The sequence below is a fragment of the Protomyctophum bolini genome (genome assembly GCF_963924005.1).
Source record: "Protomyctophum bolini genome assembly, chromosome: 18".
Classification (NCBI taxonomy): Eukaryota; Metazoa; Chordata; class Actinopteri; order Myctophiformes; family Myctophidae; genus Protomyctophum; species Protomyctophum bolini.
This window is the reverse complement of record NC_137879.1, coordinates 3,975,314-3,999,336: the sequence shown is the minus strand read 5'-3', so window position 1 is coordinate 3,999,336 and position 24,023 is coordinate 3,975,314. Positions and strand designations below refer to the sequence as shown.

At 41.6% G+C, this 24,023-nt stretch overlaps 1 protein-coding gene across 2 annotated transcripts; it reads left to right on the top strand.

The window, feature by feature from the left end:
* The first annotated feature begins 2,615 nt into the window (after window positions 1-2,615).
* On the top strand, window positions 2,616-23,675 carry LOC308333015 (butyrophilin-like protein 10). 2 transcript variants are annotated; one of them, XM_080789186.1, is made up of 6 exons: window positions 2,616-2,741; window positions 4,077-4,445; window positions 4,879-4,947; window positions 18,929-19,216; window positions 20,074-20,165; window positions 22,408-23,675. In XM_080789186.1, the coding sequence occupies exons 1-6, from the start codon at window positions 2,681-2,683 to the stop codon at window positions 22,522-22,524; spliced, it is 996 nt and encodes a 331-aa protein (XP_080645312.1). In that variant the 5' UTR covers window positions 2,616-2,680; the 3' UTR covers window positions 22,525-23,675. The 2 variants fall into 2 exon arrangements, with proteins under 2 accessions (XP_080645312.1, XP_080645313.1); XM_080789187.1 differs by lacking the exon at window positions 4,879-4,947.
* Window positions 23,676-24,023: the final 348 nt, after the last annotated feature.

The following is a 24,023-nucleotide window of genomic DNA, read 5'->3' as shown; positions in this document are numbered from 1 at the left end:
AGCTGACGCCCGACGTCATTTTAGACATGCTGCTGGTGGATGGAAAAGAAGCTTCACCCCCGCCGCGGCTGACTGACGCGACGGACGGATTCCCGGAGCTGTCTAAAAAGCCGGAATGACGTCGGGCGTCAGCTTCTTCTGTCCACGGCTGTGCGCTAAGGTATGCCCCCGGCCCAAAGTGTGTGTCTGTGTGTGTGTGTGTGTGTGTGTGTGGGGCGGGGGGGGTTGTACAAAGTTTGAGAACCACTGCACTACAATATGTTTTCTCTGTATTAGATGGTTGGATTTATTTTATTTAGGTTTTTCTTGGGCCTTCCTGATTTTGCTGATAGAATAGTAGACACACATGCAGGACGGCAAGGATGACCTGTATTTTTAAATGAATTATTTAAACGGTTGCCTTTTCTTTTTACAAATTGTTGATCATTGATGCTGTTTTCATAATTACTACTTCCTAAAGTTTCTATGCTTTATTTTGTACTTCTTTTTTTTATTTGTACCAAATAAATTCCAGTGAAACCCAAGAAACATTGTGCTCTAAATATTTTGTATTGCAACGTGTGTGTGTGTGTGTGTGTGTGTGTGTGTGTGTGTGTGTGTGTGTGTGTGTGTGTGTGTGTGTGTGTGTGTACTGTACATATTACGTTCCAATTATAACACCACAATGTTTAATAGTCACATTAAATAGTATTCATTAAACTCGGATCGGGCTACCTTTAAAATGAGGATTTCAATTTGTATTATTTTAAATGGGTTAATAATACTTAGCACAGTCAACTGTAGATTTAGTCTACTGAAATCCCATGACATTTAGTCGACTAATTCTAGACTAACACTTAACACATTCCAGTTGACTAAAATGTGACTAAAACTAAATGAAAACTATTCAAAAGACTGACTAAAACTAAAATAAATTGCTGCTAAAAACAACACTGGTTTGGAAGCTTATACGTCTATTAAATATCTAAATGTTATCTGTGAAATGTATTCAGATTATGCATAGCAACGCAATTGTTGTGCATGTGTATACTATCAAATAATTGTCAACTAGGGTTATGCAAATTACACTACATTGAAAAATATGAAAGATTGGCAGCCAACTAACTAGACAAGTCAATGTTATGTATAATTCAAGCCTACTTTATTTATAACATCATACAAAGTAAAACAAAGTGCAATGTGTGAAACAATATAAATGTCGCAATAGAAGACAAAATACAACGAACAAGCCTGATCGCACAAGTTACATTGCATTAACATACTCTACCATACAGATTGGACAAATTACATTTTATTCATAAAAAAAGGTTGTAGTCAGGCTTTAAAATAGCTTGTATACATAAATATGTTTCCATCCTCCTGCCTTGACTAGTGAGTTATATTATTAAAATGTCTGTCGTGTAGTTTTTTAATGTTTGAGTGTTGTTTAGCTGGTGTATTTATTTAAGGTTATTGTATATAACCAACGGGGTGATATAAGTCCAGTAGCCTATCTGTCCACTAGATGGTGCACTTTATCAACACATTACTTCAGTGTCCATGCTAGTTGTGTGTGCCTAGTTACGGTAACATGGTTTAGGTTTACTTTGGTATCATTTTAGACCAGACCATTTTGATGAATTCCTTGACTTTTTGTTTTTCATGTTTATTTCGAATATGCCAATAAAACTCCTTGCATTTCACATCACAAGGAAAAACAATTAAATTAAATTATTTTTTTACATTTCCTTTTAAGAACATTTTTAAAACAAAGACATTTTTAAAACAAGGATGATCTTCAAGCTCGTGTAGATGCGTTATACGTCTTGCTTGTTACTAATAGTCAGATCAGTTGAGCCTGTTTTCGTTAGACCTGCCGCTTGTTTCTCTTGCCAAATCTGGCAACACTCAGACAATAACAACAGCTCTGCACACGGCACCTGCGGTCGTGAGGCTGGCTCTATGCATGCACACGGCACACATCCGCTGGGCGCCACACTTTCACACTTTCTGTCTGTCTGCACACGGCTCTAAAATACGAGACACTTTTCTCTGACTCGCCTTTTTCAGCGTCAACGCCTGTACTTTTCACTTTTGAAATCATGTGGATTAATTTATCTGGTGGTAGTGGGAACATCATGGACCAGCTGCTTCAATACATCAGGTAACGTAGGATACATAGTATATCATTCATTCAGATATCTGCCTGCCCTACACCTTACATGTTTTTGCGGTGCAGGCGGCGTCTGAGGCGCTCGAGCAGGAAGGCGACACTGCTAAGAATAGAAACCCAGTTTTCACAATAATAAAAGAAGGAATAATGCGACCTTTGTCAGATAATCGTACATAACATAGGCCTACATAGGTTTCCTGATCTCTCACCCCCCCCCCCCCCCCCCTTATTTTGTTATTGCTTTACGCTCTTATAATTTTATTTATGTAATTTAATCATGGCCTCCTAACCGTGGAACGTGACTGTCCTTCACGCAACGGTTTGGGGCGGGTTAATAATTGACGTAATGGACGTAACGCGGAAACGTGTGCAAAAAACAAACAAACGGTAGCTAGCTACTAGCTCGAGTGACCGGCTGCAGGGAGGCCATGTTAAGTTCCGCTCAGTTGTAGAAGCATCTGATTCACCATCACAACACGACCGGCTCTTAGTTTAACTTTGAACAACATCCACTACAACTTGTCCACAATGCCTTTGCGGTTGACGTGCTTGATGTGTTGGATCTTCTGCTACATCACGTGTGTGAAAGGTACATTTAACCTAATAGTTACCAAATATATCTTCTAATGCATGATGAAAACCATTCGTAATCGTATGGTTGTGATCATGTCCGCTGCTCAGCGTAAGGCATGATGCTAACTAGCATCTTCTCAGTGGATGCCGGCTTCTCTGGATGACATTCATTAACACCGACTGTGGTTGGTGACTGTGACCTAGCCCAAACTTTTAGATTCTCGTAGAGGTTTTTTTCGATTCTGAATCGAAAAAAACCTCTACGAGAATCTAAAAATTTGGGCTAGTTGGTGACCTATTGAAAAGCGCGACCAACACTGACTGCTGGCAGTGGCACGCAACATTTGTCGATGGGTCACCGATTGTTGTGTGACATTTCCGGTCCAGCAGCAGCAACTATGCTAACTACCAGTTAGCCTAGCATTTCTGTGTAACGGTGTAGAAAGAAATCACCGAGTAACTTAAATGGTGGAAATCAAATTAGTCTATTAAGATGTGATGCAGCAGAGGTGGAGCGTACACGGTACACCGACATAAGCACATAACGTAGTCTAGACAAGCATTTAGCGTCGCATTTAACTGATTTTATGTTGGCATGTTTCATGTTTGCAATACATGCTCGTTTTGATTGAGTACTGTGAAGCCTGTACCACTAGACTAGGCTAAACAGCAGGGCAACTGGGTTGAACTGAGTTTGACGCGTGCAGTGATTAATTCAATGTCCAGAGAGTTGTGTTACTTTCGGATATGTCAATCCATTTATTTGATATCTACTTTCTTTCAGCAGTAGTATTCAAACGTAAATAAACTGTGTAAACTTTTAAACAAACAACTGAACCTATCGACCACGCACAGTGTCCTCTTCCCCTGTCGCACCTGAGTGCCATCACAGTGACGGGTAATGAGGGTTTCCATGACAACCACCCACCCACCATTCTGACTGAATGATTGCCATGGCGTCATCGTAAAGAAGGACACGCTAACTTAATCATTAATTAGTTTAAATAAACAAAACAAAATAAACAAAGAGCATTTTGGCTCCAACAAGTACTTTCTGAACATTTTGCAAATAGTACAGGACAGAGCTAAGCCCCAAGAGCTTGTTTCCATTGTGTGTTAAATTCATCAAGGCATTTATAGACATGCAATAATATACAATAAACAATATAATTTTTGTAACATTAAGACATTTGTGTTAAAGTTGTCATTGGCAGCAAGCGATATAGAAAATGAAATGTATTGTACAATCATCACGAACGGCTGAATCGTAAATCAAATCGAACTTGTGAGGCCAGTGAACATTCACACCTCTGGCAAGCAATATTAACATTTTGTATGCTTTGTTTCTAAGGAGCGCATCGGGTGGTCTGCCCGTCTCAGACCGTGCTGGCCACAGTGGGGGACACGGTGGTCCTTCCCTGTCGCATTGAGCTGCCCGTCAGCGCTACAGACCTGACCACGGAGTGGAGTAGAACGGAGTCGCACCTCAAACCCGAGTACGTGTACATCCACCGGAACGGCTATGCAGAAGAAGACCGGAACCTGAACGAGCTGTACCGAGGACAGAGGTGCAGCGTGTCTGAGGAGAAGCTGGCCGGCGGTGATCTGTCGCTGGAGCTGCGCGGGCTGCACCTCTCTGACGAGGGCACGTACCGCTGTAAAGTTCCAGACCCGCACACAGACCTGGACAGCAGATCATGTGTGATCAAGCTCCGCATTGGTAAGGGGTTCACCGAATCACCACTTGATTGACTGAATACTAGGTTTTCAATGTAATGGGACGACCCAGGACGGAGTGGACCTTTTTAGATCCCAGGGACATTTTTTGAGTCCCACTTCAACGATGTTAGAGTACAGTATTGCACCCCAGGACCCCCGGAGGGTGACACGATTGCGTCCTCTCTCAATTTAGTGAGACTAAAGCCCAAACCACACCAAAGGGTCGAGACTGTTTTAGCATCTGTGCTGGCACTGCACACATCGCAGCCGTACATTTCGTGGTACGACGGGATCGCAGTCGCTGATCGACAATCGACTGATCGACAATCTCACAATGTGTCGCAGAGCTGTTCTCGCACAAATAAAATAATTGCCGAACACGCAACCATAGTATCTGATAGCTGGGTAGATAATGTTTTTTTTTTGTTTTACAGGGAATCTGTCTCAGCCAGAGACCTATTCAGCTGGACCAAAAGACAATAAAGACATCCCACTGATCTCAGGTATTGAATGTTTTTACATCCATCTCTAATATTCATATATTTGTTGGGTTTATTTATTTCTGTTCATTGAGATTGTCTACACGGCAGTGGTTTTCAACCTTTTTTCATTTCGAGGTCTATTATTGTTTCCACATTTGAGCCTCAGACCTAACCTGACGCTGCCAGATCCAAAAAGCTTGCTACACAAATTTGTTTCACAGCTTATTTGGATCTGGGATCGCGGAAGCAAATTCGATGACGGGGCTGTTCCTTTTTTTCAAGATACATGGTAGATGATTGGATGGGAGCGTCTGTCTATCACCGTGTGGGGGCGTGCAAACACAACCAATCATATCGACGTGTCTATATACCGTCACATCCGCATCCCGCCTTTAGCTCACGCTGATTGGTTCGGTACGAAGCAGATCTGACTCAGGGCTCAACTCCGTCAGAGGTCCCAGATGAGTGTTGTGTTGGGGAATATGTTTCCGCAATACCGCCCTCATCTGGCAGCGTCGGGTTACCTCAGACCACCATTTGATGAGATGAGATGAAAACGTGGAATATTTGGTGGTTGTTGGATAAGATTATGTCCACAATTCCATACTGTATTGATGTTGGTACGATAGATGCAGGCAAAATAACAATTCTCCTACTAACTCTTCATCATTTTATTTACCTGGAACCACCTCAAATACCATTGTTTGTCCCCTGACCACTGGTTGAGAACCACTGTTCTACACAGTAATGAATGACGTTGAGTTTATCGCTATAGCTATCTCTGTAGTCTGTACAACAGTGTGATTTGTTCCTTGTGTTGATTCGTACAGGTGTGGACTGTGCAGGACTGCCAGGACACATCATAGCGGCCATTGTTATTGTGTCTCTCTGCGCAGTCCGCGCTCTCATCTTTTTGGCAACCGTGGGATGGAATTGGCAAAAGAATCTACAAAGGGGGAATTGTGAAAAGAATCTACAAAGGGGTATGTTTGTGCGTGTGTATGTTAAAGTGTTCTATATTCAGTTTGTTTATTTACAGGCGTCTGTCTCCAAGTCTTTAGCTACCCATCAAATACCGCATAGATTACAAGATCCTCCTCAACACATTCAATGCCATCCATAACCTCTCCCCCCCATACCTGTCTGATCTCATCCATATCAACACTCCCACCCGGTCACTTAGGTCTGCCTCCTCCACCAACCTCACTGTTCCCCCAGCTCGTTTGTCCACCATGGGGGGTAGAGCTTTCAGCCGCTCTGCCCCTCGCCTCTGGAACAGCCTTCCCCCCGACATTCGAAACATGGACTCACTCCCCACCTTCAAATCCCACCTCAAAACTCACCTATTCAGACAAGCCTACTCCCACCTTGAGTAGAAGTCTGCTGCAGGCCTTTGTGTGTATTTTAAACTTGCTTTATTGTATTGTATGTCTTTTCTGTTTTGTTAGGCGGCCTTGAGTGAACTGAAAGGCGCCATATAAATAAAATTTATTATTATTATTATTAAATTGAATACCACTTTTCAGAATACCACTTTTAGTAGAGACACACGATAAGCAAGTGGAAGAATATAATCGGTAGCGTGTTGATTGGCCATAACATTGGCATATCTGTATTGAACCGATAAAAAACTAAATCCAGATTATTTTCACCGTTACTGATAATGTAATAATAATGTGACCGTCAATGGCTTTGTAGTCACAGAGCAGCCTGTCTCTGTAACACTTTCCCGCTAAACCCCACTTTTTTCCCCATTGTCTATCCCTGCTAAACACGTCTCTTGTTTTATGTTTAATTCGCTGTTTTTTTGATAACTTTTAAGACATACGTGGTTTGGTTTCTATCGTGACGAGGATGACGTAACCGGAAATCGACCTATGATTCACTGTCACTGACACTCTTTTACATCTCTCTTCTCTATTAGATGCGGAGGCAGTACTTTAGATTTGTCTGTGACCCAGAACCTTCCCCAGCTTGACCAGGAGGATGTTCTTCACCGAAGATGACAAGCACACATGATGAGATTTACAGTATCACACATTTTAACTCGGTCAAACAGAACGCCATCATTACCGCGGTCTTCCACAACCAACATGGTATATGTGGAATTATGCAATTCAATCCCATCGGTTACAAAATACTTGAAGATGTTGTCTTCATTTTTAAATGGTTCACAAGTTGCCTTGACGTTTCAACATTTTTATACAGTTGTAAACGGTCTTAATTGTTACGTTATTAACATATTTATATTTCACTGCCTACTGTACCCAGTTATAGCTTTTATTTGTAGTTGTTACGTCCCCACCAAAGAGGTCCAGGTGTTATTTTGTGCAAAAGTGCATTATTGGCTATTTCCCATAATCTAAGCTCTCAATGGGGGTTGGGTTTTTGTGCTAACTCGCTTATTTCCATCGAAATAAGTACCGGTAGTAAAGTGTGCCGCTTTGGATACTATTTACATTGCGAAGAGAGGATGTATACAAAAATAATTGATTTTTGAGCGATGGAAATAGCGAATTAGCACAACACCCCATAGCCCCATTCCATTCAATGCAATTCATGTTGCACAAAATGACACCTGGACCTCTTTGGTGGGGACGTAACAACTACAAATAAAGGTATGAGGAAGCCTTCTAGTATGGCATTCTCCTTTAATACATTTAATTTCAATGCTGTTTTTTTTTTAATACATTTTATTTGTTTCCTCAAAAGGTGAGAGTTGCACTTTTGTAAATACATTGAAAGAAAGAGAGAAAAAGAGAAGGAATTAATATAAAATATATATATATCTGCTTTCGAGCAGAAACCAGAGTCCATGTCCAAAATATTAACTTTAGAGGAAACCATACTGCCTCATCAAAGTTGGTATGGTGACTTTAAATGTTTTTCAGTTGCATGTAAATGTTTTTCATTTGTACATATTAATTTGTGACTATGAATTATTTAAGTTGGCAACAAAACTATGCTGTTCATGTTACATGTTAATAAATGTGAACCTCATCCGACAGCAGTTCCAGTTTGGACATCCAGTTATTATTCCCTGTGCCCAGCCTGATGGCTAAATGTTTGTAGTATAGTCACTGCTACAGTATTTCTTGCTAAATACATTATAGAAGTTAATCTTGCTAAATTAGTAAAATAATTCCTTGAGTGTTTTGTACCCTCATGATATAAGCCAGTGGTTTTCAAGTGGTCCTTGAGGGGGTTCCAGCTTCCCCCAGATGGTCCCGTGGCTCAAATGACAAATAAATAATGGACCTTGATATGAAAGGGTATGGTTGCCCCTTTTCCAACTATGAAAAGGGTTGAAAACCACTGATATAAGCAATAGCTGTGCAAAGTAAACACGTTAGTGCTGTTTTTTTAAACAATTGTTTGGCTGGTATCCATTCCAAACAGCAGAGAGATCTTATATGGGGCAAACAACTGAAATTGGAAGTGCTGGCACACAAAAATGAGCTGACAAAATCAGATTGTATGAAATCAAGACACCTGGACATTTCTTTATAAAGAGCTGGAGAGACAGGGGGGAACCCGTCCCCAGTAATATACTTAACAAACAGTATATAAATTATTACGAAGCAAAAGAACAAACGTTTTGTTTTTTTAACTAAAATGATGACTATTGTATTGTTGTTTTTAACCGGCCTAGCTTTGCAAAGTAATAGTTTTAATGTTCTGACATCTGTCCACTAGATGGTGCACTTTAACCACTGTTTGTTCCTTATCAGCATGTTGCAGGGCTTACCTGATGTATTGTAGACAGACCATTTTGAATCACCAGCCACCAGTACCTAGTGAATGAGGACAGCCTATTCTTCCAAGTGGAATGCTTTATTGGGTCGTCCACTCTCACAGTTAACAGTTTTTGTATTGAGTTGTCAAGTCAATTTTATTTATATAGCACATTTAAAAACGACAGCAGACAGTTGACCCAAAGTGCTTTCCAGAGAACAGGTAGACCGTAGTCTATCCACAGTGCAATAGTAGAACATGTAATACAATCATAAAACGGGCCAAGCAAACACAAATAACAACAAAAACAATGAACAACAATAAACAATAACTTCACCACTGTATTAAAAGCCAGACTAAAATGGTGTGTTTTCAAGTTGGATTTGTGCGTGTGTGTGTGTGTGTGTGAGTGAGTTGTGCTTGAAATGTACTGTAATTATGCAAACTGTTAATAAATACTTCAATCAATCAGACAAAACATTATTGCATTAAGGCTATAGATATATATACTGTGTGTGTGTGTGTGTGTGTGTGTGTGTGTGTGTGTGTGTGTGTGTGTGTGCGCGCGCAGTAGAGTCACATGGCTCTGCAGAGTGCATTTCACGTCATAGCCCGTAGTCAGACGGACCCGCCCACTGACGCGTCTCTCCAAGAGGTTAGAGATTCACTGAATTCGGATCAGGTCAACGCCTGTATTTTTCAATTTTTAAATCATAATGTGGATTAATTTATCTCAACGTTGCCCTCGCAGTGGTAACATCATGGACCAGCTTCTTCAATATATCAGGTAACGTGCAACATTACAAACACAACATGTAGTGGACCTAGTTTTGGTATGGACAAAAACTAGGCAAGATGGCGGACCGACCGAACGACCGTCTTGTAAACGAGTGTAATGCTTTATCTTGATCTTGATGGTGTCGTCCACTAGCAACAGTTAATGTTGTATTGAGTTGTATGTGCTTTAATTTTAAATGTACTGTATTCTACACATACTGTTCATCAATCGCTATAGCTGCCTGCCTACACATTTTAAATGTTTTGTGGAGTGCGAGACTCGAGCAGTTAACATTTTCAACAGCTCTCTAATTAGTACTGTGTCTTGTGAATAACACACGATAGTCTTAGGGCCGATTCATACTCCTATTTTACCGCTTTTTCGGCGCTGTGTGCCGAAATGATTTCAGTAGCACGGAATTGTGGCGTGTATTGTCGAAAGCCTGGTCTGTGGGCGAGGTTAGGCTCCTAGTGGGTAGTAGTGGCTTTCCTCCACCACCTCGGAGGAAAAGGTGGGGCCTAGCACTGCCCCTAGTAACCTCCCCTCAGTGAGGGGCCCTCACCAGGCTTGGCTTTCCACTTTCCTCCACCACCTCGGCGGAAAAGGTGGGGCCTAGCACTGCCCCTAGTAACCTCCCCTCACCAGGCTTGGCTTTCCACTTTCCTCCACCACCTCGGAGGAAAAGGTGGGGCCTAGCACTGCCCCTAGTAACCTCCCCTCAGTGAGGGGCCCTCACCAGGCTTGGCTTTCCACTTTCTTCTACCACCTCGGCGGAAAAGGTGGGGCCTAGCACTGCCCCTAGTAACCTCCCCTCACTTAGAGTTTGTATATATACTCTAAGCCTCACCAGGCTTGGCTTTCCACTTTCCCCAACCACCTCGGAGGAAAAGGCGAGACGACTATTAGGCTACCGTTCAGATCAGAATGATGCACAGTGACATCCAGTACTTTTTCACAATGTCTTTTCGCGTAATGTGTTGGATCATCTGCTACGTCGCGTGTGTGAAAGGTAACTTGTCTTTAACCTTAATATGTATAATAGTTAACGGTAACCAAATATCTTAAAAGAAAGCCTAGGTATATCGAGGCTTTTTTTTTGATTTTTTTTTTGATTATCTTTATTTTGAAACCTTCAGGTAAGACAGTCAAATAAGAAAAAGAAAAAACAATATATATATATATATATATAACCACAATGCATGTATATTTCTTTTTTGAATGAAATAAGAAAAAATATAATGACAACAATGTGATCATAGGTCTTGCACCTGAAGTTCAAAAAGGAGTAGGAAGAAGTAAAAACTTATTTACTCCTACCCCCATCAGTAATTGCAATAAATATTGATGGTTGAACCGGTTCTCTTTGCTTGTCTCGCTCTCTGTCTCTCTCTGTCTCTCTTGCCACTTGCCAGGAGCCTGTAGCATCTGTAGCACCTGGCAGGAGGGTAGACTGTAAGGTGGAGATGCTACAGGTAACTGCCTAACATTTCTGTGTAAAGGTGTTTTACACAGTCCAGCCACTTGTATTGCATAGGCCCAGGGTTTTCAACTGGTTTTAACCCAGGGACCACCATTCTGACTAGGAGCAGCCTGGGGACCACCACTATTGTGTCGGGTGGGTTCATCGTAGATCTATGATTTTTGGTAGCTGAGAAATTGCGCAAATCTGTCTGTCTATCTAGTTAGTATGTTCTCCAGTTCGTACAGTTTAATTAGTTTATTTCTGTCATAATGTAACATAACAGCTGCACACGATAGGCAAGTGGCAACAAAAGAAGCCCGCTGCTGAAGCCCGAATTATATCTTATAGGCAAGTGGCAACAAAAGAAGCCCGCTGCTGAAGCCCGAATTATATCTTATAGGCAAGTGGCAACAAAAGAAGCCCGCTGCTGAAGCCCGAATTATAGCTTATTACGGCCATGTTAACATTTATTTGAATTAAATTAACCTACCTTCTGAGAAGTCCACTAGTAGAAAAAACAAAATTATGTGAGCGAGATGATCCATTTGTTTGTTTTTAAATGAAAGTCGGGGAGGTCCATATCATTTTGTTTTTTCGGAGCAGCTACACATTAAAAAGCTGGTGGGCGTTGACGGGTTGTTGCATTGGTCACATTGGTCACATTGGTCACCGCTTCCATTGCACCAGAGCCATAGAGTAGAGACTGGGATAGGGGGGGGTAGTCTACTTAGGCCAGTGGTAACCAACCTTTTCAAGCCCAAGGGCCCATTTTATTCCCAATTGTAAGCCAAGATCTACCTAGATCTATCTAGGACAAAAATACAAATAAACTTCTTTGTTGAGTTTTTTTAAATAAAACAAAATGCTTTTACAGCACAATATTTTGTTTCTCATTTCAATGAAGTGACTGCACTTTATCTGCAAGCGTTTTGAAATCTGGTTCATATTTAGTGATTGCCAGTCTGAGGGTGTCATTAAGATGCGAGTCAGTCATACGAGTTAGGCAGAGCTCTGGAGAGGAGAGACATAGCCATGCAAAAATACTGTAGGCCTATAAGGCATTTGGTTTAGGCATAGTTTTACTGAGGTTAAGGTTATAGGTTTAGGCATATTTTTTACTGGTAACAACAACAACAACAGAAAGACAACTATTAGGCGTTTGAACACTGCTGTCTGCCAGTCACAATGTGGGACAGATAAACTAATTTTACTTATAGGAGCGGACAAGGAAAATCCAAGTTAAAGGTTGAAACGAGCGTCATGTCATGTCACCCTACATGTTTTTTACAACCAGAGTGACTCCTGTCGAATGTCGACTGGAGGAACTGAAGTTTTTTGATTGATTGATTGAAATATGTATTAACAGTTTGCAGAATTACAGTACATTTCAAGCACAAACTCAATACAAAGACTGTTAACTGTGAGTGGACGACCCAATTAAGCATTACACTTGTTCACAACAGGGTCCACTTCATCAAAACATTTAGATACGTACAAATAGACACTTCTATATACCGTAGTTAAAGAACAGAACAGGAATTGTATTTCAACATATTTTATTTACCATCCCTGTTCATAATAAATCCATACATTTTTTTTCATCAAAAACTGAGGGCTCTATTGCGTGCTAAACCCCTTATCCCTAAACTACTTTGCTTTTTTGAATAGTTCAAATAGCCGATCTACAAGCTCACAATGCCTCGATGTACACTAGATAAATGCACATAATACATTGTTGTCATGTTGGTAGTTGACAGTTAACAGCACACAACTTTGACCACTTGGGTGCGCACTTGAGTCTGTTTTATTTTTTTGTCTGTCTCAATAATAAACTATGACATTCAGCCTACTGCTCAAGAGTGAAAAACACACAGGAAATATGTGAGTGTGTGAGTAATATAGTTTATAGTATGCATAGTTATCAGTAGGAAGTAACAAAAAGGGAAAAGAAACATTTACAGTGAGGAGAAGGGGGGGGGCACTTGGAAAACCTAATTGCACACGATTTAAACGCTCGTTTCAACCCGTAACGTGGATTTTTAAAATTAGTTGAGTTAGCGGACCTTTACTTTTTGGATACAATGTGCAAAAGGATAAGCAGTCGCAGCGTTTCTGGTGCGGGGAAAGCGCAGTTTTTATGAAACGTGACTCACGTGGCTCATCTGAGTGACTCAGATGAGCCACAGAATGAAGGTGAATATCCAGACTATTTATAGGCCTTGAGAACTATACCCAGAGGTTGCCTACAGTCCCCTGGACTGTCAGTCTGTCACTGCACTGAGTGAGCGTATACAGGGCTAATTTTATGTTGGCATGATGTTTGCGTTACATGCCAATTTTGATTGATTTGAGTACTTTCTGCACTGTTTGCAAATTGTACAGCTGTACGATTATACAATGGTGCTAAAACTCAGAAAGCCCTCCTCGAGGGCTTGTTTCCATTGGTGATATATTTGTCCCATCGCCCGACCTTATATGTAACACATTGATCTTTCTTAATTAAATGTTAAGTCATTTGTGATTATACACGTATCACATTAAAGCGCTTAAATAAAACGGTCATACTTTTAATTTAATTTGTGAGCGACTGCTCACCCTTTTGCACATAGTATCCAAAAAGTAAAGGTCTGCTAAAGAAAATTTTATTTTATTTTATGTTGTATCTTGTATTGACCGTTTTGTCATTAGCAGCAATATACAAAATTAAGATGCACCGGCGTACAATCAAATCACGGACGGCTGAATCGTAATCAAATGGAACTTGTGAGGCCAGTGAACATTCACACCTCTAGCAAACGGCATAGCCCGCATCCATCCAGTATCCATAATCAGTCCATAAATGCCACAGCATATTACACAGCAATAGCTTCTTGAACAGGCTGAAGAATGTCCAGGAAATTCAGTCTTTAGCCTTAGAAATCTCATTCAGAACTTGACTAGCTAACTTCATAGCTGACTCCTCCTTCCCTGACTCCTCCTTCCCTCCTTACCGTCAGTTGAACACTCTCTTGAATTGAGTCATTCATTTCATTTATCCTGAAGCCAAGAGAGAGGACTATAAACAACAGAATGGTGCTTGATGCTTCCTCCATGGTCATTGTGGGTCTTTCGTTGTTGGCGCTCTGCCAAGGGGGTAGGTGAAACGTCTGTCTGACAAACACTATGGACTTTGTCTTTAGCAGAATCTATTGTAATCCAATGATACATTTTCACCATGCAGTGATTACAAAGATAATGGGGGTATACTATGTTATTATTGTTTATTCTGTTTGTGTGACTTTATATTATGAGATTTTTTATGTTGTATATCGCCTCTGCCAAGCACACAATGTAAGGTTGTATTGCAATGGAATAATTTATCTTGTGAACTTTGGACAAGGTTAAGTTTTGATTGACAAACATAACATAATAGATAGGCCCGGGGTTTTCAACTGGTTTTGACCCAGGGACCACCATTCTGACTAGGAGCAGCCTGGGGACCACCACTATTGTGTCGGGTGGGTTCATCGTAGATCTACGATGGACCCACCCGACACAATAGTGGTGGGGCATTCATGCACCATGGGTTAAGATTAGTGATGCACCGAATATTCGGCCGCAGAAAATATTCGGCAGAAAATGGCTAAAAATGCATTTTCGGCCTATTCGGTTTCGGCCCAAATAGGCAGAAAATATATCACCGAATAGTGTATGCAATTAATGCATTCAAAAGAGCTGAAAACATGTTTTCTGGACCCATAATAGTGATTATTATTTAAGTGAGTTTTGCCATAACCATTTCTTTTGTCAAATCAGGTAGCTTTAAGGTACGGCCATGACAGCAATGGTAGGAAAAAAGATATATAATATTAATCATATTCGGAATTCGGTTTTCGGCCAACTGTTTCCTATATTCGGTATTCGGTTTCGGCCAAGAATTTCCCTTTCGGTGCATCCCTAGTTAAGATTGTTTTTGTTTTCTTCTTACTTGTTACTCACTAATCACACTATCACAGGCTACATTCATGAGCTGGACAAAAAAAAACTATGTTTCAAAGTATTTTATTATCAATCTGTATTTCCCCTCAGTATATACCCCCCGTCACCTGATACAGTATTTTGGGTTTTGCCACTAGACATGGTTACCACGGTTACCACGTGAGGTATGCAGGTGGCTTCTTTTTTACTCCCTTCAGACAGTTATAATTACACACACACACACGCACACAGGTCAGACACACGCACACAGGTCAGACACACACACACACACACACACACACACACACACACACACACACACACAGTCACACACACACACACACACTATGGAGCAATCTAAGCAATTGCTGTATCAGTTTGATCAGTTGACTCATCCACTTCCACGGACATGAAGATGTAGCTCATCTGAGTGACTTAAGGCCTATTCATAGTCTGGATTTTCGGTGATGAGGTGACCACCGCTCCGGTGGTGAGCTGACCACCGGAGCTGAAATAACATTGAGCGGTGGTGAGTAAAAACAGAGAGATGGGCTGGAGCGGTGGCGGTGGTTTGCTCTTCACCGTGGCTCGTGACGTCATGTTGTAGTTCGGTGGTCACCTCACCACCGTAAATCCAGACTATGTATGAGCCTTCAGATGAGCTACAGAAGGAAGGTGAAAATCCAGACTATTAATAGGCCTTGAGCGTACCTATATAGTAACTATACCCAGAAATTGCCTACAGTCCCCTGGACTGTCAGTCTGTCACTGCACTGAGTGAGCGTATACAGGGCTAATTTTATGTTGGCATGATGTTTGCGTTACATGCCAATTTTGATTGATTTGAGTACTTTCTGCACTGTTTGCAAATTGTACAGCTGTACGATTATACAATGGTGCTAAAAGGATAACTCAGAAAGCCCTCCTCGAGGGCTTGTTTCCATTGGTGATATATTTGTCCCATCGCCCAACCTTATATGTAACACATTGATCTTTCTTAATTAAATGTTAAGTCATTTGTGATTATACACGTATCACATTAAAGCGCTTAAATAAAACGGTCATACTTTTAATTTAATTTGTGAGCGACTGCTCACCCTTTTGCACATGGTATCCAAAAAGTAAATGCATTTTATTATTTTTTTATTAATTAAATTTCACGGCTTGTATTGACCGTTTTTGTCATTAGCAGCAATATACAAAATGAAGATGCACCGGCGTACAATCAAATCACGGACGGCTGAATCGTAATCAAATGGAACTTGTGAGGCCAGTGAACATTCACACCTCTAGCAAACGGCATAGCCCGCATCCATCCAAATGAAGATCAGATATTAACAATAACATCGCTATGCATTTCTTTGCTTTGTCTTTTTTAAGGAGCGCATCGCCTGGTGGTCTGCCCGTCTCGCCCCGTGCTGGCCACGGTGGGGGACACGGTGGTCCTTCCCTGTCGCATTGTGCTGCCCGTCAACGCCACAGACCTGACCACGGAGTGGAGTAGAACGGACCTCAAACCCGAGTACGTGTACATCCACCGGAACGGCTTTGCGGAAGAAGACCGGAACATGAACGAGCAGTACCGAGGACAGAGGTGCAGCGTGTCCGAGGAGAAGCTGGCCATGGGTGATCTGTCGCTGGAGCTGCGCGGGGTGCAGTTCTTTGACGACGGCACGTACCTCTGTAAAGTTCCAGACCTGCACAGCAGATCCTGTTTGACCAATCTCCACGTCGGTAAGGGTTCACAGAATCACCACTTGATTGAATACTTTTATTAGCACAGTGATGTAAATAGGTTTTCCATGTAATGGGTCCCGGGGGCCGGGACCCAGGGGTGGTCTTTTAGATGGGGTTTTATTTGGGACCCCGCCTGGACCCTCACAACGCTCACAATGCCTCGCATTGTGACAATATTGCTGTTTTCACAATACTACACAAACTAAATAATACCTCACTGTCCTACAATTCCAAGTGCTTCTCAGTGTGGGATAGGGTTTAATCCCGGGTAGAAAGGCACGCAATTTCCCAACCCGGGAAATGGCTTCGGGACCCGTCGTCCCGGAGGTTGTTGTTTTTTCTTGTTAGAAATTACACAGTGTTTGCACACAGTGGGCGTTCTTTCCCCTGGTCAAATATCCAATCTGAACACTCCCATCATTTTCAATCATGTTTGATGATATTTATATGGAATTATGGATCACACTCGAGGGCTGCAACGGGAACGGGAGCCAGCGGGACCCAACGTAAATGTTGAGTTCCCAAAGTGGGGTCTGGGGACCCCCTGGGGTCCTCGAGGGAGTTCCAGGGGGTCCCCAGTTAAATGATAGTTACGAACCAAATGGGTCAAATGAGTGTACAAAGCATTTGTTCCATTTGTACACTCGGAGTTAAATATATACATATATATATAAATGTACTTTGATCTTACGATATACATTGGGGTCCCAGAGAGAGAAATGGGGGGCCGTAGCCTAATTCAGGTCAAACCGGGGGACCTTGAAATTAAAATGGTTGAGAATCACTGCTAGTGCCATAAAAATATTATCTTATGGGTGTCCTTGCCATATATTTTCTAATGGGGGACCGCAGGCTAATGAGTGTCAATTTGACAAGAAGAAGTTTGAGAACCACTGTTTTCCAGGGACATTTTATGAGACCCACTTCAACGATGTTCGAGTAGAGTATTGCATACCATGTAGTGCTGCCAACAAATATTCCATATTCGAATGAATATTCGAATGTAAAAAAAATAATAGAATAATAGAATATTTTAAATTAAGATTCGAATTAAAAAAAATAACGTTAAAAAATTGTTATGGCGAGACTCTGTGCCACGTAAACTAATACATTATACAAAAATTAGGCTATTAAGATCATTATGAATCATTCATTTGATCTCGCAAGACCTCTTTCTCAGCACCATACAGGACCGGACCATATAGATAAAGACAGAGTTTTACATTTTTGGCCAATTCTGGCAGCACTAATACCAGGACCCCCGGAAGGTGACATTGATTGCAATCCTTTCTCAATTTAGTGAGTCTAAGAATGCAGGCTATTTGTATCGCTGTTTCTTTTTTTAAAGCACAGGAAACTACAGTTCGATACACAAGGTCTGCTAAGATGATTTTATACCCAAGACGAACACGTTTTGGTCAGTGATGAGAAGTGCATGGCAGTAGAAAAAGAAAGCCAGTCGCGTCGTCTCGTCTTGTTCATTGACCGTGTGCTGGCACTGCACACGTTACGGCCGCACACTTCGTCGTACGACGGGGTCACAGACTCACAGTCGCACACTGGAGGAAATCTGATCTACTATCTCCCAATGTGTCGCAGAGCCGTTCTCACATTAACTGCTTCTGTCGCACAAATCTAATATCGGCAATCAATCGACCAAAGCGCCCAGCCATGGAATACGATAGCCGAGTGTAGATAATGTTAATACTTAATAATAATAATAATAATAATAATATCTCAAACTTATATAGCGCTTTTCTGAGTACCCAAAGACGCTTTACATGGGGGGGGCTTTACAGAGGTAACAACAAATTAAAAAAAACTTTTAATAGAAAAAGGAAAAATAACACTAAAAGCTAAAGAACATTAAAAGACAGTGAAAAGGGTTAGCTATAGGGAAGGCAATTTTGAAGTGGTGGGTTTTGAGGGTGGATTTGAAGGGTGGGGGCATCTCTGAGTGCCTTAGGGAGGGCATTCCACAGGGTTGGGGCAGCAAAGGCGAAAGCTCTGTCCCCCCACGTACGGCATTTGGTTTTGGGGACGTCGAGGAGGTTTGCATCACCAGACCTGAGGGAGCGAGAGGGGGCATGGCGTTTGAGGAGGTCACAGAGGTATGGGGGAGCCAGGTTATTTAGTGCTTTGTAGGTGGTCAGGAGTGTTTTGAAGTGGATTCTTTGTTTAACCGGTAGCCAGTGAAGGTCACGGAGGACCGGTGTAATATGGTCTCTGGAACGGGTACTGGTGAGCAGGCGGGCAGCTGAATTCTGGACATATTGCAGTTTATTGAGGACTTTGGAGGTGGTGCCGTTGTTGATTTTCTTTTTGTTTTACAGGTAATGTGTCTCAGCCAGAGATCTACTCGGCTGGACCAAAAGACGACGGCTTGTCTTTGACGTGTGATTCTGGGTGCTGGTACCCACGCCCCAAGATGTCCTGGCTGGACAGTGAGGGCACCGTCCTCGCTGCTGAAGCCTCGGTGACGACGTACACACCTTCTGAACACTGCTATGCTGTCCAGAGCAACCTGACGGCGAGGGGAACCGGCAGGTTCACATGCAGGGTTCACCTCGCGCACATCAACCAGACCGCTGTGGCACACCATGACGTCCCACTGATCCCAGGTATTGTTTTACATCCATCTCTAATATTCTTTTTTTTTTTTTAACCCATTCTGACCTGAGATCAGATTCATACGAGGCTTCCACTGGACACACACTGGTCTGATGAACCCATTCTGACCCGAGATCAGATTCTAAAAAAATGTCAGTCGTTCTTCGATTTTTCAAAAATAGCAGACCTGCAAGCTTGTAGATCTTCTATTTTTCAATAGCTAAAGCACGACATGATGCCAACACCAAAATGGGTTCCCGTTCAGAATGGGTTAATAATATTTGTTTTTATTTGGAAAGAGCAATACAATATAGATATCATTTTTTACATATGACACAGGAGCCATCTCTAATATTCATATATTTGTTGGGTTTATTTGTTTCTGTTCATTGTGATTGTCTACACGGCAGTAGGTTTTCAACCTTTTTCATATCGAGGTCCAATTATTTATTCTGCATTTGAGCCACGGATCACCATTTGGTGAGATTTAGCCTCTCGGACCCTAATATGATGTTGTTAGATTATGTGCATAGTAGGGATGACGGGCAAACATCAATCGAAAATAACAATTATTCTACATTCTGTAATTGTGTTGTAGACTTCTTGCAAATTCAGTAATGCAGATGTTTAACAATAATGTAACTTGAGAGCGTAAAATGGTTTAATTTCACACTCAAGAGTTAAAGATCGAATAAGGGTCCATTTGGTACTTAACAACTTTGCTGGGGGACCACCTGGAACCCCCTCAAGGGACCACTGGTGGTCCCCGGACCGCTGGTTAAGAACCACTGGTCTAAAGTCATAGGTTTATTGCTACTGTAGCCGTCTGTACATGCAAAGTGATTTTGATTTGTGTCGATTCCTACAGGTCTGAATGCAGGACAGATCATAGCTCTCTGCGTGGTCGGCGCTCTCATCTTGTTGGCAGCCGCAGTTGGATCTGTTGCAGTTGGAAAAAGGGTATGTTTTTTTTGTTTGTGTGTGTCTGTTAAAGTGTTCTATATTCTTTTCACATATTAATTAAAAACCTTGCTAAAGACTTGAGAGGGGTCTCTCTCTCCAAGACTATGACTTTTAGTGAACTGAAAATCAATTTTCACGTCTGTATAACATTTTTAGTCGGGACGCGCCATAAACGAGTGGAATTTCCGTAGCACTTGCCCTAGTCTCGACAACCGTGCAGGCTAGCAGGATAGCATGTTATGTAGACGGATGCATAGTGTTTAATCTACTGTTGGACGGAGGATAGCTTTCTGCTTTGCTTTATGATCCTGGATGATTATTATCCTGGATGTATTTGATGCATTACCTTGTGGTTTTCTTGGTTACTGTAAGTGGCTTTGGATTAACCGAGTGGCGCGCGACGAGCTTGTAGGTCTGCTATTTTTGAAAAATCGAAGAGCGACAGACAGAAGATATTTTTAGAATCTGATCTCAGGTCAGAATGAAAACTAGTGTCAGGATGTAGAAGACATTTTTAGAATCTGATCTCAGGTCAGAATGACCTGAGATCAGATTCTAAAAACTGCCCACAGCCCTCCTATGAGACACAGACTGAGTAGAAAACAATCATGCCCGTTCATCATGATTATTAGTGAGGACCTATTATATGAAGATAAGTTTAAAAGTGGTCCTTTACACAGAGGAACTGGAATTCTATAAAATGTGAGCTGATGAATGAATCTCCCGATTGGATGAAATTGGCAACCCACCTGAGAATGTATTATCTGTATTAATTGAAGAGAAACGCAATGATCACTCAGGACTATTGAGCTTTAGCCTTTTTTAAAGCAGGGACAACCCACCTCAAACCATAACCGCTAGTCGGACTAATGCTCCGTCAGAATTACATGCGGTCCCCAAAAGGTTTCTGTTAACCCATTCTGACCTGAGATCAGATTCATACGAGGTTTCCACTGGACACACACTACGTCTGATTAACCCATTCTGACCTGAGATCAGATTTAAAAAAATGTCAGTCGCTCTTCGATTTTTCAAAAAATAGCAGACCTACAAGCTCGTAGCGCGCCACTCGGTGGCGCGCTATGAGCTTGTAGATCTGCTATTTTTCAATAGCTAAAGCATAACATGATGCTAACACCAAAATGGGTTCCCGGTCAGAATGGGTTAAAGAAGGGACAACCCACCTCAAACCATAACCGCTAGTCGGACTAATGCTCCGTCAGAATTACATGCGGTCCCCAAAAGGTTTCTGTTAACACTTTTATTTTTCAGAAATGCATTTGATATTTCCATCTATCTATAATGGTAACTAACTATTATTATTATTAATGGCCATAAAAAAAAAGTCCTGTTCGTGAACCTTTGCTGCACGTCTCTCCCCCTCCCTCTTTGTTGTCTTATCTTCACATGACACTTATCAATAAAGGCAGAAAAGCCAAAAACAAATCCAGATAGTTTTCACAGATACTGTGGATGAAATAATAATGCCTGACCGTCAATGGCTTTGTAGCCTCGGCTGTTAGTGGGGAAGGAGGGCTCACCATTCAAGATTCAAGATTCAATAATTTATTTGCCATGTCAACAAGTTGATAGGAATTTGTCTTGGTTCATACTCAACATATACAGACAACCATAGATACACAAACAAGAAGGACAGTACAATACAAAAACAAAAACCAGCAGCATAGGAAATTACATTCAGTTTTTTAAAGTGCTATTATGCATATACTATGAGTTCAGATGTCTAATGGCTACGGGGTATAAGTGCTATCCCTGAAGCGACATGTTGAGCTCTGGATACTTCTCTATATCTCCTGCCTGATGGGAGGAGATTGAAGAGGTGATGTGCAGCTAATGTACTTTCACCAGCTAAAAAGAAGAAAAAATCAACAATGATTTCAATATAAATATAATGACGCGTAAAGCCCAAAACACACCAATTCAACTACCGGTAGTAGCATGTCCTTGCAACAGAACATTTATTTTACTTTTTTTTTATTTTCTTTTTTTTATGGAGGGACAGGCAGTAGGCTGACAGGAAATGGGGAGAGAAATGGGGTGGGTGATATGCAGTAAAGACCGTCGTGGATCGGAATCTGATCGGAATCCAGTCTGTATCGGATTCGGTATTATATGCAAATAATCGCATCTGTCATAATTTCAATACCGTGCATTTCTAATAACGATGTGAACGTGAAGACCACAATGTTTCGCTGACACTCTTTTACATCTCTATTAGATGTGGTGCCAGGAGGACCATAACCGTGACCCAGAACCTGCCCCAGAACTGACCCAGAACCTGACCCAGAACCTGACCCAGAACCTGACCCAGCTTGACCAGGATGCTGGTCTCTGATCTACCATACTGTTTGGACAACATGACATTTTATTCATACAAAATAGGTTCCAAAAAATACAAAGTGCCACATTAACACTGTAGGATAAGAATCATAATGAAGTTTTAGGCAATGTTTTATTTCATACAAGCAAATGTGATGTTGCATCCTTTTTAATGAGGAGATTCACAGTATCATACATGTTTTAACAGAACACCACCATCATTACCGCAGTCAAAGTGATCTCAAAGGTCAACCAGAGAACTCGTTTCTTGGGCAGGATATCCCCTTATGTCAACAGCAGTGCTATGAGGACCTTGGCCGGTGCCCTCATCCAGTGCCACTTTGACTATGCGTGTACGTCATGGTACAGAGGCATCTCCACGCTTTTGAAAACAAAGCTGCAGACCTCCCAAAACAAGCTTGTGAGGTTACTACTAAAATTTAACCCCAGGTCTCATCTTGCCTCTCATTGTGTCTGGTCTTCAAGATCCTAGGTTCCTCTGTTCCAGAGTACCTGATGGGCTACCTGCCCAGAGTGAGGGATGCTCACAGGTACTCAACCAGAGGAAGTCCTTATGATCTAGTTCCCCCCAGTTTCAGGACACTCATGGGAAAAAATGCTTTTTTCTACGCAGCCACTACTCTGTGGAATGCACTCCCTCCAGCCCTGAAATCCCTAAATTCTATTGCAATATTGAAATCCCTAAATTCTATTGCAATATTTAGGAAAGACCTGAAATCATCTCCATCATCATCTCCATCTACACACTCTCTGGTCATAGTTAGCTTCCGACCCTGGATAGCCCATCTCCCATGCTCAGGACTATTCTCTCAGGGTACCTCTTGTCCTATGTATATAGCTCCCAGCCTTATAGTTTCATGTTACAAAGTGGACCACAATGGAAACAAGCGAAGGCTTTCTTGTGTCCAAGTCCATTTGGCGTTTTTTAAAATTATGTCATTTTCTGTAATTTTCTTAAACTGCCAATAAAGTATTCTATCTATCTATCTAGTCTTCCACAACCAACATGGTATATGTACAATTATGCAATTCAATCCCATCGGTTACAAAATACTTGAAGGTATTGTCTTATTTTAAATAGTTCACAAGTTGCCTTGAAGTTTTATACAGTTGTAAACGGTCTTTAATTGTTGTAACACACAGGCAGTTTAACCCATTCTGAACGGGAACCCGTTTTGGTGTCGGCATCATGTTATGCTTTAGCTATTGAAAAATAGCAGATCTACAAGCTCATAGCGCACCACCGAGTGGCGCGATACGAGCTTGTAGGTCTGCTATTTTTTGAAAAATCGAAGAACGACTGACATTTTTAGAATCTGATCTCGGGTCAGAATGGGTTAATCGGACCAGTGTGTGTCCAGTGGAAACCTCGTATGAATCTGATCTCAGGTCAGAATGGGTTAAAACGAAAACGAGAACGGAACAGAACTGCCAAATGCCAACTCTACCTGTTAAGCCTTGTGATAATGAATGATAATGACGGTTCTTTTTTTT

Bases quoted from the DNA above. Each gene is read 5' to 3' on its own strand.
- LOC308333015 (XM_080789186.1), top strand. From the start codon at position 2,681: ATGCCTTTGCGGTTGACGTGCTTGATGTGTTGGATCTTCTGCTACATC. The intron at 4,446-4,878 runs GTAAGGGGTTCA...TTTGTTTTACAG, and splicing joins TGTGATCAAGCTCCGCATTG to GGAATCTGTCTCAGCCAGAG. The intron at 20,166-22,407 runs GTATGTTTTTTT...CATCTCTATTAG, and splicing joins CTGTTGCAGTTGGAAAAAGG to ATGTGGTGCCAGGAGGACCA.